Source organism: Citrus clementina, unplaced genomic scaffold, assembly GCF_000493195.1.
Source record: "Citrus clementina cultivar Clemenules unplaced genomic scaffold, Citrus_clementina_v1.0 scaffold_2, whole genome shotgun sequence".
NCBI lineage: Eukaryota > Viridiplantae > Streptophyta > Magnoliopsida > Sapindales > Rutaceae > Citrus > Citrus x clementina.
The window spans coordinates 33,114,828-33,129,294 of record NW_006262688.1 but is presented as its reverse complement, the minus strand read 5'-3'; the positions used below and the strand labels follow the sequence as shown (position 1 = coordinate 33,129,294).

General features: G+C 28.8%; 1 protein-coding gene across 1 annotated transcript; it reads left to right on the top strand.

Annotated features, from left to right (window-relative positions):
- The first annotated feature begins 1,047 nt into the window (after positions 1–1,047).
- LOC18053324 (NAC transcription factor 25) lies at positions 1,048–2,625 on the top strand. Its single transcript, XM_006449224.2, has 3 exons — positions 1,048–1,344; positions 1,454–1,773; positions 1,934–2,625. The coding sequence occupies exons 1-3, from the start codon at positions 1,161–1,163 to the stop codon at positions 2,525–2,527; spliced, it is 1,098 nt and encodes a 365-aa protein (XP_006449287.1). The 5' UTR covers positions 1,048–1,160; the 3' UTR covers positions 2,528–2,625.
- Positions 2,626–14,467: the final 11,842 nt, after the last annotated feature.

The window sequence follows — 14,467 nt, the reverse complement described above, 5'->3', positions numbered from 1 at the left end:
ACGGAGATTTTAAATTGACAAGTTCGTCTTAATAATTTTTTTTCCCACATAGAAAGTAATACGTCATTCAATAGAACAACGTAAAAGTAATTTTGTCAGTGATTCAAATTTTAAATTATCACAGTTTTGTTAAGAGTTCAAATTAAAAGAGAATCTTAGCTAATTAGCTAATCCAATGAGATAATTACGCGGTTAGTATTTACATTAATTTTTAAAGAAGTTTGTAATCAAGAATTTATAAAAAGGAACTTATAGTCAAATGAATTAAATTTATTAGTTTTTTTTTTTACAACTAAAATGATGGCTGCAAAACAAATTTCAATCATATTTATGTACGACATGATCGATCGGCAACATTTTATGAAGTACAAACGAAGCAAAATACGATTTTATTACATTAACGAAATGGAAAAATCTTCTTTAAACTTATATGAAAGTATGACTCTTCCTCTTTTATATAATTAAACGCACACACAATATATGTATGAAATTGACGTTCTGAACTGAAAAAAATTTAAACGGGAAAGAAAGAAAAATGATAACAGTGCAGAGGCAAATTTAATACATTAATTGCATGAGGAGTCGCAAATAACATTTTAATTTGGATGTGATGCCCTTATAAATTAATGAAGGTTTCTTCATCATATAAAATAAAATTATGTGTTTGTATGTGTACATGTGTGCGTGCGTGTGTGTAATGGAAAATTAAAAAAAAAAATTAAAATGAGCACACGTGCGAGGGCCTCTCACTTATCTCTTATTGCTGAAAATTTGTTATTTGGAGTTGATGATGTTGAGATTCTGGCAGTTGCATAAGAAAAGCATGACACACAAAGCGTACAGGAAGTTCCAAACCTCCGACCCCAAAAACCTGCCCCTTCCATATAATGTTGCCTTTTGTGCGTATGTGGTCCCCGTTATTCAACCCTACAGGTGTCGCCATTTCCTTAACTTAGAAACAACACGTGTCGTACGATCATCGGTGCCCGTTAGGCACTTTATCAACACCTAACAGCCACTCTTTGTCACCCACACCCATACCCCCGTTCCAAAATTAAAATACATTACAATTAACACGAAAATGATCATATAGTTTTTTTTTTTTTTATCAAACCCACATACAATTTTTCCATAAAATTAAGTAAATCATAATCTTATTAATGGAGAGTACGGATTCGTCGACGAGCTCACAGCACCCGCAGCTGCCACCGGGGTTCCGATTCCACCCGACGGATGAAGAGCTGGTGGTTCACTACCTCAAAAAGAAGGCTGCATCAGCTCCTCTTCCTGTTGCAATTATTGCAGAGGTTGATCTTTACAAGTTTGATCCATGGGAGCTCCCAAGTAAGCGTGGTTAATTTAATTTATTAGTAATTAGATTAACTTATGAGGGGTTTCTATATGGTGATGATGATATGATGATTTGTGAATAATTATTATTTTGATGCATTAGGTAAGGCTACTTTCGGGGAGCAAGAATGGTACTTTTTCAGTCCTAGAGACAGGAAATACCCAAACGGAGCGAGGCCAAATAGAGCAGCAACTTCAGGATATTGGAAGGCAACGGGGACTGATAAGCCGATATTAACATCTAAAGGGAACCAGAAAGTTGGTGTGAAAAAGGCTCTGGTCTTTTATGGTGGCAAGCCTCCCAAAGGGATTAAAACCAATTGGATTATGCATGAATATCGCATCGTCGACAATATTTCTGGAACAAAGCCGCCGCCCCATCAGCTCCCAGCTGATTTGGCCAACAAGAAACACTCTTTAAGGGTATACGTAACTAATTGATTAATTAATTGGGTCTTATATAACCCAACTATGTAAATTATAATTTCAAAGTTCTTTTTTTGGGTGAGTGTAATTCAATCCAGTCCCGAATCCCCGATGATGAGTTTTGTTTAATTTTACATGTATCTATATATACGTGCAGCTTGATGATTGGGTTTTATGCCGGATTTACAAGAAAAACAACGCACAACGGCCGATGGAGAGGGACAGGGACGAAGATAGTTTTGAGGGCATGTGTGTGACGCTGCCACCAAATCAAAATCCGAAGCCCTTCCCGGCTCCGCCTGGCAGAAGTACATTAAGCTACGGTTCAATATTCGAACAAGATGACCATTTCTTTGAAGGGATGTTATCCTCAGCAGGAGAAGGCATACACCAAAACAGCTGCGTTTCGAGCTCGAAGCCGCCACCTAACACAATGTCCATGTCCCTGGTTTCACCTACTTCTAATTCAATTAAACGTGCAATCCCACCGCAGTTCTGGAACGAAGCTTCCGGCTCCATGGCTTCGTCTCCTTCACGGAAAAGTTTTCTTGGCGATCTTAACAGCGGCAGCGGCACGGCAACCGATCATGAGCACGATCACGATAACAACTCCTTTGTTTCTTTGCTCAATCAGCTTCCACAGAGCGCCCAGTTCAACCCAAACACTAGTGCCCTTCTTGGCTCCCTTGGCGATGCAACTGCTACTTTAAGGCAACAGTTTCAACTTCCTGCCATGAATTGGAACTCATAATTAGTTTGGCAAAAAGGGGTGAGCTTTGTGATTATTTATTTATAGATCATATATTTATTATTATTTTATCCCAGCATATATAACAGATTTGATTGTTTAAAAATGATCGCTGATATTTAGAAGCAGACTTCATATGATGATCAGTTGATTAATTTCTTGCTAGTGTAACAATATATAGCAACAATTACAGGTGATATTATTCATCGTTGATTATTTAATATTATTTCTATTTTTATTTTTATCTTTAGTTCGTTTCGAAATTATATATATAATTCACCTTCATGAATATTATCATACGTTAGATTAATCTCCATAATCTGTCATAGAATATATATCAGATGATCAATAATAAGAAGAAAGGGTTGCAAAGTATATTAATAGCTTGCGAATAACAAAATTAATGTAAACGAAAATTAATTGATTCTTTGCCACGATAGCCAACAGTTTATAGAATCTTTATTTTATTTTTTCGATTTTGACAAGATTATGGTGATGGCATGCCACATGTCATGTTGGTTGATGAACGATCGATGATTAATTAACTCCCATGGATTTTTAGCATGCATCGATAAATTGATTCTCCATTTATTCTTTTATTTTTCCTCTTAATTAGCGATGATGATTAATGCATGTAATCACCAACTAATAAGTTGTAATAAATCTACAAGATTTTGCACTTTAGGGTTCTCTCAGTTTTGTTTAATTTCTGTTTGTCACTTTTCATCATTTTTTTTTTTCTAGTGGCTGAGAAACTTATGCACATACTGTCCTTATTGTACATAAACAAGATTCTATTTGCAGGAATAAAGTTTTTGATTATTAATTAAAATATAATTAAAAAAATTGTGAAAATGTAATTAACAATTCCTGGTAAATGATAGATTTTTATAATCATAATGATCTGCAAAGTCAAATTGAATATTGTTTTTCAATCTAAAATACTTAACAAATAAGAAACAAACCCAACTGGAAAAAAGAAAAAAAAACAAATATATGTAGAAGATATGCAAGAATCAATTAGGGCCATATTTTCAATCTAATGACGTATGATTATTCCAAATCATAATCAAATGTTGATCATTATAAGATAAAATATGGCATTTCAAATGTCAACATGGCCAACATGAGCTTTTAATTCACAATGGAATGTTGTCTCATTCATTGCTCAGTATCAATGTATCGTTCTGGCATTGGCTCATTAAAAGGCATGCTGCCTAATTGTCGTTTTTGCTTCATTGGATCATAACTTAAACGCGTCTTCACTTATTGATGTTGGTCAGGGATTAGTGCATTGTTTAGAATCTCATATGGGGCATTACCATCTAGCCCCATTACTATTTATTATTATTATTATTATTATTATTTTATCAATAGGGATTTAGTTTGTCCATTTGCATCAAACAGATTAAACGACTTTATAATATTGAATAAGATTACCATTTATATGCTTCAAGTAGAATTTTTTATTCAGAAACCATTCAATAACTTAGGGTTGTTTAGGACTACTTTTGAAAGGTTAAAAAGTGATTTTGAAATGCTAAAAGTTAATTTTAATGTTTTGTAAAATTTTTAAAAATCACTTTTCACCTCATCCTATATCATATTTTGAAAAATAAAAAAGAGTAGCTTATCAAAATCTGATTTTTAAAATCATTTTTATACTTAATACAAATCCTTATGTATCTTCATATATATTATAAAAATTTAAAATTATCCTTACTCAATTAGGAAATAAAATTATTAAATTTAAATAGATAGTTTTTTTACCAAATATATTGAGGTAAAAAAATAAAATTAATAAAATAAAATATTTATTTTAGTTATCAATTATTATATATCCATATTTAAAAACGTGTATAAAAATTTTATTCAATATTATGTCTGTTTTGATCATTTGCACTCTTATAGTAGTTTATGAGTGAGATCAGTACTTTTAAAAGCAAATTTTATCGAACATGTGACTGATTTTCTTCAAATCTGATTATTTTTATAGCACAATAAAAAATAATTATTTTAAAAGTTATAGCACTACTAAATTGTCCCTTAATAGTAAGTAGTAACATTCTGCATGTTCATTTTCAACATTATCCTACAAATTATATTAAAAGTTACAACATTATCAAACATTGTGCATGATGATTTTTTTTTTATTATTTGAAAGTAAATTTAATCCATTATGAGATCATATACTCAAACTGTACAATCAAAGAGTTGATCCAAGAGGTTTTGGTAAAATTTTTTATTCTAAGATGTTCTAGTAAAATTTTTTATTATAAGTATCGATATGTTCTAATTTTATTAAAATATTAAGGGATTTTTTTACCTAAAGTAAAATTTTAGGAATTTAGAAGTTATTATCCTAATTTATGTTGTTTTTCCCCCTGTTGTAGATGCTTTCAATATATCTCATGTTAGAACCTTAAAGGAAAGGTTCTTAAGGGAAAAGAAAAAAAAGAAGAAGGAAAAACTCAGTACTTTTTGGGACACATCAATTTATTTAGCATTTTATCATTTTCAAAACGCAAGGGTAAAGTAACTTATGTTAGTTTATTTCATTTTGTAGTCAGATTTATCTTTTTTGATATTATCATTAAAAAACGACCTAAATTTTATGGATTTAGAACATCTAAAAACTTAATTTCTCAAAAAAAAAATGTGGTTCACATACTATATTTAGAGGAGAAGATTTTTTTAATATCACATTATTTTGATTAGAACAAGAAGGTGTTGTTCTCTTTTATGTAGTGATACGAAAGGGAAAGCTTGCAAATGTCGCAACAGAGGTCATTTATTATGCCAACAGCTTGATTACAGACCACCTAATCACAAAGAGAGGAATCATATCTTATTGACTCATTTTTATAATCCTAAAACATTTTCCTTTCTTCGGAAAGAGGACGAAAGCACTCTTTAACAATACATATAGCCAGTTTTTTTTTTTTTTTTATAAATAATACTAATAGAAAAAAAATAGAATACAAATAGCTACTAACCTACCGTGTAATTAACTTCACTTAAAAAGACAGAGGAAACGAGAATTACATTTTATCCTCTTGTACTATGCTTAATTACTTTGTCTTTGCCTCGATATTTCGAAAAAATCCTCCGTAATTAAATACAGAAAAATGTTAATGACACTCTTATTTTTTGAAGTATGTACCACTTAATCGTCTACTAATTTTCTAATACTTGGTCACCCCCGAATTTCCATTAAATAGAACATATTTTTGTTCTTTTACATATTCACCCTTGTAAACAAGGTGAGTAATAGGTCTATATGTCAGAAAGTATATTATATTAAAAGTTAAAGTTTTTAGTACAAAAAAATAAAATTATATATTTTTCTTCCATTTTAATTTTTTTTTTCACATAAATCAAATTATTTTTTTTTATAATCCCTTTCGAGACTCCCTGTAAAAACTAACGCCACCACTGCTAAAACTCATCACAATATGCAATGGTCAACTCCAAGATTAAACATATATTGCTGCCACCAATAATGCTAAGAATTAAATCGTTGCTCAAATATTTATCCTATCTTTTTCCATCACCAAAATTGAAAATCTTATGATTTTCTCAGAAATTATTTTTACTTTTTTGGTTTTGAAAAGTTTGTAATAGCATACCGACCGCAGTTAAGTTACCAGTTTTCGAGTAGAAAAGGAGTTTCAATGGAGATGTTGATACATGAAGATGATGACGAATGATGTTGAGTTTTGACAAACCATTCAAAAATTTTGGAGTCAGCATACAATTTCACTTTTCAAGCTAATTATGATTCCGTTCAATTTTTGCATCATTTCAACTTCTATGAAAATATCTACTTGGCAATGTTTCTTTTTGCCATCGATCATCAACAATCAGTGCCACATGAATAAGGCTTGAGAGTAGAAGATATAGAATGATAAAGAAGGAGAAAATGGGAGCTAAGTGTAAAAGTTTTAGGTTTAGGGTTTGTAAAGAAAATTTTTCATTTTTAAAATATGATCGTGGTTGTAATGAAAAATTACGGGTAGTACTCTTTTGGTGTGCTAAATTTGTCTCAATTAATTTTTGAATTTAAAGTAAATCGAAATACAATTTTAACTTTAGAAGAGAACTTAAAGGCTCCCTTTGGTATAATTTTTCAAGTAAAACTAATTTAAGTAGAGTTTTTATTAGTAGAGCTTTTATCAATAAAGTTTTTACTCAAAAAATTTTAGTTATTTGATTGTCAATGAGAACTTTTATTAAAAATTATAAAATTACTTTAATAGATAAGTTTTTTAAAGTTATGTTATAAAAATAATAAAATACGATTGTCAAATAAATAGAAGATATTTTACATTATTTAACGTTTAAAAAAAACTTTTCAACTTCTACTCTCAAAAACTCAAAATTTAAATTTTTACTTATAGAGGAAAAATAGCTTATTTAATTTGCAAATCTCTTTTAAAAAAATAACCAAATAATAATAAAAATTTTGATAAAAACTTATGAGATTAAATAAATATTTATGATTATTGGATAAGCTATACTAAACATGGACTTTTACGAAAGTGATAGTAAGGGGCTGATTGGGTATTAGAGAAATAGTAGGAGGTAAGTAATACATTATACATGTTACAAGCAGTAGGAATAATTAATAATTTCCCTTTCACACACACACACATATATAAGTCGGGAATTTTGATCTAGTACGCCATAAGTTATTAACTCTGATAATACGAATTATCAGACTCGAGGTACATATAATTTAAATCAAGAGCGAAGATCAAATTCAATTATTCAAATAAGAATGTAATATGCGAGCGATTCCAAAAATATGTGGAAAAATATGAAATTTTATGGACTAGGTTATAAATTGTATATCTATGGCCCAAAGTCCACATATAATTCATGGCTTATGTTAAATATAGTGCCCAAAAAAAAAAAAAAAAAACCGTTCGTGTCAAGAATAACAATACATCAAAGTCTATAAACTATATAAACCGGTACATAAACATAACTTCGCAAAGAAGGAAGAACCGAAGAGGTGCCGAGCAGCAGAAAGACTGAAGGAAGGAAAAAGAATTGAAGAGAGGATACCAATTTACAAATATTTTTATATAGGGTAAATATTCCATTAGTTTTTATATTTTAACTTAAAAATCTGTTTAGTCTTTGTATTTTAAAAATACTTCAAGACATCGCTACTATTGAATATATTACTTATTCTTACTTTTTCTTTCATTTTACAGTAATATCCTTACAACAATATTCTTGAGGATGTTAATGAAAAAAATATATTAATTCATCAAATTGGCTTAAAAATAAAATAAAAATTAATGTATTTTTATGTTATTATTTTGCTTTTAAGATTAATTTGGTAAATTAATTTTTTATATACAATTATTAGTTGTTACAAGAACATTTGACATTTCTATAAATTGATTATATTAATTTATCTATAAATAATTACTAGCAATATTATTGTAAAGATACAAAAAATATTAGTTCTTTCATACTAATATCTATTGGCTAATTTACTAATAAATAATTATTGGTTAATTTACTAATGAAACTTTTTATGGATAAATTAATTAATATCAAGAATATTGTTTCTAGATTGTTAAAAAGTAAAGAAAAAGTAAGGACAAAAATGTAACATATTTAATAACAAAAGTGCATCAAAATATTTTTTAAAATATATAAAAACGAGTACTTAGCTTAAAATACAAGAATGAACGAACATTATCCTTTCAAAAATCAAAAGAATTTGGTACCCAAAAATAATAAATAAATTTCACTCGCCATCCGTTTCGTCCCCCAACTATTGGATCAACTGACCAAGCTAGAGCGTACATGGCCAGGCTTCAAAGTTTTGAACTGAATAAGCCCAAGCAATTATAAACAATATTGCGTTTTACACTCCTTTCATGTCATTGTACGACCCCAGAGTTTGTGAACATAATTATACAGTTAGAGGAAGACTATTAACACCCCTGTGACTTTCTTTTCAAACCCCTTTTCTTGACAAAACCTACTTTAACTCCCAAAATTTCATTTTCCAATTTTCCATTTCTTTCGGACCCCCCCCACTCCCCAAACAAAAAAAAAAGTTTCTTCCACCCAACTCCATTAATAGGTATTTCCTTTTACTAATTTTTGAATGATTAAATCATAAATATTTAACTCAAAAATTATATATATGTATGAATTAAGTAAAATTAAAAAAATATTATAATGCAAAAGCATTTGTAAGGAAATAAAAAACGTAAAAGATTTTGGTGTAATTGTGTGGGTCTAAAGAGTTATAGAGAGATACTTATAAAGAGAGAAATACAATGGCTTAATTAAATTTATTTTGTCAGGTAATTGTAACAGGAGAGGGGTTTTATAAGGATTATTGAGGGTGCCAATAGTTTAACTCTAAAGGATAAAATAAATTTAATTAAACTAAAATGTCTTTATAAATCATGGATCCTACTTGTCTTTAAATGATTAAATCCTTATATATGATATACAAATAAATTACCTAATAATAATAATTATTTTATTTTGAAATTGTAAGTTTAAAATTTAATTAATTTATTCTAGATGATTGTAAATTTTATTTAAACTTTATTGTAACTTTTATCTTCCTTTTATAATTATCATTAAAGAAACAATTATAAATTTAATGCAAAAGGTGGGATTATTTTGATAATTAGTTTCAAAGAGGTGTTAGAAGCTCCACTCATATATTAAAAGGGGCCGTCTAAAGAGATGGTAAACTAATCCATCCAAGTTGGATATCTAATATATCTAGCTCAAATGAGCTAGCCAAAATATCCATTCAAAACCTTTTGAATAGAGATACAAATATTTTTTAAGTGTCCAATTGGGTATTATATGGATATCCAATATAAACTCTATCCATTTTTACCTCGTTTTAAATTAGGGTTATCTACAACATGTTTGTTCATTCAGTGGACACCAGGTCATGTAAAAATAAGAATCTGTTCCATAATCATGTGGTTGAAAAAGATGCACTTGCATTAGGTAGTTTCATAATTTATTTACTACAATGAATAAGATGAGTATTTTACGCAGCACATTCATGCGATATTTAGACAATTGTCGTTTAAAGTTGTTAAATAAGCCTTGAGCTTTTTACTGGTTAAACTAGGATACTTGTGGAATAACTAGAGAAAAAAAGACAACTAGAGAGCAATTGAACCAAAGAGAAGAGAATTTATTACTCACAAGAGTGTGTTCGTATAAGATAATTATTATACAATGCTTGATTGTGTAGAGAATGCTTGGAATTACTTGAATGAAATGCTAAGTGCCAAACTTAATTATAGGGAAGTTTACCACATTTCAGAATCTTTCTTTCTAGAGAATTCTCATGACTCTTAGAGAATCCTCATTCCACTGTAAAGAGTTCCCAGGTACGTATTTACAAGTTAAAAGAGTTCTATAGTTAGAATCTTCTAAAATCAAGGCAAAGTTTGCACATTCTTGCCTCAAAATTGAGCGGTCCATAACACACGTCTCCGAATTTTAGCCATAGTTTTATTTTCGGCGGAGGGACCTACAAGGAGAAAAAGAAGAAAACGATTAGATTTCACATTTGATAAAACGATAGGCAAGCCCAGAACATGCATGCACAAACTCAATGAAGAAAACGATTACATTTGACGTTTGAGAAAACGTTAAGCGAGTGCAGAACATGCACAAATTCAATGCATAAAAGGTAGGGTAATGCCACATAATATTACAGGCATTGCGGCCGTATCTCATGCAAATGCTGCCATTTTACAGGTTTTGCAGCTGTACGGGCCATTTGATAATTGATAGCACGTTAAGCGCCCTGCCGTGCACGACACTGCACAAACACCCTGTCCCCATGTATTAACTCAATATAACGGTGGGCAGTATGAAGTTCGAAAATTGAATGGCTTCATTAATGGAATGATAATTTGTTGGAGTAAAGTGAAACAAATATTGTACACGAACACGAGCATCATCTTAAATTCTCATAATAAATATGTAATTAATATGCATGGCCAAATTGATTCATATGAGAAGGCTTATATTTAGTTTATTGCCAACCAAAACAACAGTGCAAAGATAGATCCATAATGAAATATTTGTGAAGCAACTTTCATTCTCCACCGTCAAGGAACAAAATCTATACATAATATAATATTGAGTCGAACTTCAATTCCAATCATTTTTATAACATGTGTCGTGTTACATGCGTAGACTTAATCTAAGATATTATGACTTTATTATGCATTGACGATGGCTTTATTATGTATCGTGTTACATGTATAGACATTTTTAAGTTATTACGACTTTGTGTATTGGCTATGCTCCTCTATTAGTATGTCCCACTTCGGGACCCACTGTAGTATGTCCCACTTCGGGACCCACTGTAGTATGTCCCACACAATTGCTTCTCCAAACTTACATGTATGAGCTTTGTTAAAGTTATTATGACTTTATTATGTATATAATACTCTCCTTCTTTTTGGTTGGTTTTTTTTTTTTTTTTCCCAATGAAAACTAGTAATTATGTATAGAATTAAATATCATGTTTTATAATACGTAATAACGTGTAAGTTATCCCTGATTTTAATATTGAAAATTTTTCATATATAAAAATAATCTTTCTATAATGAGGATATCTTTAAAGTGAGAATACCATTAAAATATTAAAAAATATATTTTTTAATTTATTAAAAATTATATTCTTTTTATCTGTTAATATATTATATATATTTTTTTAATTTTTACTGATATCCTCATTTTTTTAGAATAAATATATCTCTCTTAATTATGTATATAAAAGCATTACATAAGATAAAACTCGGATAAAGGATCAATAGCACTAAATTAGGGGACCACGTGATCCACAATTAGCAATAGCACTAATTCAACATTTCTATTTCAATTATGACCTCAGCAATGAGCTGATAGCCACTCTTGATTCCTTCTGCTTTTAGTGTGCATGCATGCAACGAATAAATTACCTTGTCAGACTCCTATTAGTATTCAGGGATCCGTAGATTGAAAACAACATTCCTGTGGACTAGATAGAGAGTTTGCCGATTTGGGCCGGTCTTTTTGAAATCCAAGTCTGAGTAAATCCAGGTTGGGCGCACTGTAGGTTTAAGTTTTCACTTAATTTTTATTTTTTAATTGTTGGAAATATGAAATGAGTTAATAATCAACAAATTATTTTAATCAATAATAAATTAAAGAAAATAAATATATTAAAATAAAATAATAAATAAAGAAAATAAAGTAAATAAAAACTTAGAGGTTTAATTTTTTTTTAATATTGGATTCTATAATTCAAGCACCTTCTTAATTAATTAACGCTTAAGAGAGGGTTTAGTATTATAATTTTAAGTTTTTTGAATTATAATTGGTTTATGAACTAGAGATTTAAGTTTTCCTTTTTTTTTTAAAATTTTCCTATTACTTTTTTAAAATTGATTTATTTTAAAAGAAATAGAGGGCCTAGCTTTTTTTTCCTTTAGCCCTTGTCCAAGAGGGCTGGTCCAATGCCCACGGGCCTGGCCTAATCGGGCCAACCCATGATTTTTTGCTCAGGCTATCTAAAATGTAGCACTGCTTGTTACAAAAATTCTGCTTAATTATCATTTAAAACTTCCAATTACACACGCACACCCTACCTACCTACATACATACACATTGTAGTTGACAATCTAACCTTCGTAATAAAAATCTTAATCTATCTTTAGTTGAGAGTCAAAAATAAAAATTTGAGGGTCAGCAACAAAATACTTTGATAATTTGAAGTTTATTTTTACGGTTTACTTAAGTTATATTTCATGTAACTTAAAATAAAAAATTTTAGTAAAGAAATAAGTAATAGAATAGTATAGAATATTTTTAACATATATAGAATATCGGTGAGATTGGTTTCCTTTAGTCAACACTTGTTTAATTATATGTGCGGCATACTAAAAATACAGAATCTAGTATTTGAGAGATCGATTTTAAAGAATAAGAAAAAAAGAACAAAAATTCTTGATAATTACAAAATCTTTTGATTTTTTTTTTAATGTTAAAATGCAATTAAATTCTTATATCTAATCCTTTAGTGATGTTAGAGACATAAATTTTTTGTACAAATCATTACGTTATAGAAGCAAATCTTAATCGAATAATTGTCACTTTTGCCCAAAAAGATTATTTTTATTAACGGCATTGAAATTTCGTTGTTTCCACGTGGTTCATTTATTCTTAATTAGCTCATTTTTATTTTATTGTTATTCCACGTGGGTCACTGTCATTATTATATAATAAGAAACTGATTTCGAATCGTCCTATGACCGAGACCTAGCTAGTTTTCTAATTTTGTCTTGTCTATTCTATCACAATCGATCCACGCGCACCATGCATGCATGTTGGGCGGAGCAAATTCAGTAACCTGTGATATGTCTAGTTTTACTATGTCTTAAGAAAATAGTAATGACAATAATATCATTAGTTGAGAGTCGAGAACGAGAATTTGAGAGGGTGAGCAGCAAAAAAAACTTAGATAATTTAAGGCTTATTTTTTTACATATATAGAATATTGGTGGAATTGATTTGCTTTAGTCCATAATCGTTGTTTGATAATACGGTAGCGTACTAAAGAAAAAAAAACCTACTGTTTGACAGATAGATTTTAAAGAAAATAAAATAAAAATTCTTGATAAATTATAAATATTCTGATTTTATATGTTAAAATCTAGTTAAATTCTTATCGTATCTAATGTTTTGGAGTAAAAAATATAAGGGACAAAACTATGTTGCCTTGGTTGCACCAAACACTCAATTTTGACATTTTCTTTAGCAGCCTTATTGTTTTCTATAAATAATAAAAACTATAAATTTAAAAATCTTACATAATAAGCCCCAATCAAAATATAATAATTTTAAATTTCTAAAAAATTTATTTGACATTTTCTTCAACAATCGCTGCTATTTTCTGTAAATAATAAAAATTATATTTTTAAATAATTTTATATAATAAGCCTCAATTAAATATAATAATTTTAAAATTCTTAAAAAAAATCATTGTCTCTATCTCCTTCTCAATCAATTTGTCATTCTTTAAATCTTAACTTATTCATTTTCAAACGTATAATTCTTCTAAAATATAAAAAAAATAGAGAGATTTTAAATTAATTTCTTAAACACAAATCTGATAAAAATAATGCTTCTCTTAAAAGATATTCATTGTATTTATGTTTTCTTCTTTACCAATGTAATAACAAAGGAGCCGCATTTTACTTTCTATAATAAGATATAAACAATTAGAACCTACTAAATGCAATTAAACATGGTGGGATAGACTTATTTTAGTAAAATTCAATCCTAATATAGTGTTTGGTATAAACAAGTAAACTAAGAATAACACAACTTAGACCTACCAAATTATCATATGATAATGATATTTTTACCTTAAAGATATTTTTAGGATAAAAATTTTACACTAAAATTTGTATCTTATGTTAACAACACGAGATAAAAAGATTATATTAGAAGCCTTAAAAGTTAGTTAATCTTAATTTATTTTAAAGATAATTCTCCCATAATCCATTAATTTAAGTTATTATTCACTCTTTACAATTTTAAATCTAAGTTCCATTCTTTACAACTTTAAATTTTAGTAATAGAATAAATATTGTACAATTTATTTGTTTTCACATTAAGTAAATAATTGAGATTATATTTTTCTCAATATTATCTCAGCTCTATATATGTGATAAGGTATAAGTAATCTTATATAATTTCAAATTTGCATAGAGAAATCTATTATTTTGAAAATAGCATTTATAAACTCTATAAAGAAACTTAAATTACCATTCAAGTACTTGTTTAATATTTATTTATTTCATTTTAATGTTGTCAAAACTTATATAAAACTTTGTCTAATCCTGTATACTAAACACAAGATTACAATATTGTAAG

What these genes read in the sequence shown, in the direction of transcription:
- LOC18053324 (XM_006449224.2), top strand. Translation starts at nt 1,161, where the DNA reads ATGGAGAGTACGGATTCGTCGACGAGCTCACAGCACCCGCAGCTGCCA. An exon ending in TGATCCATGGGAGCTCCCAA is followed by an intron (nt 1,345 to 1,453) that starts GTAAGCGTGGTT and finishes TTGATGCATTAG; the next exon opens with GTAAGGCTACTTTCGGGGAG. An exon ending in ACAAGAAACACTCTTTAAGG is followed by an intron (nt 1,774 to 1,933) that starts GTATACGTAACT and finishes ATATACGTGCAG; the next exon opens with CTTGATGATTGGGTTTTATG.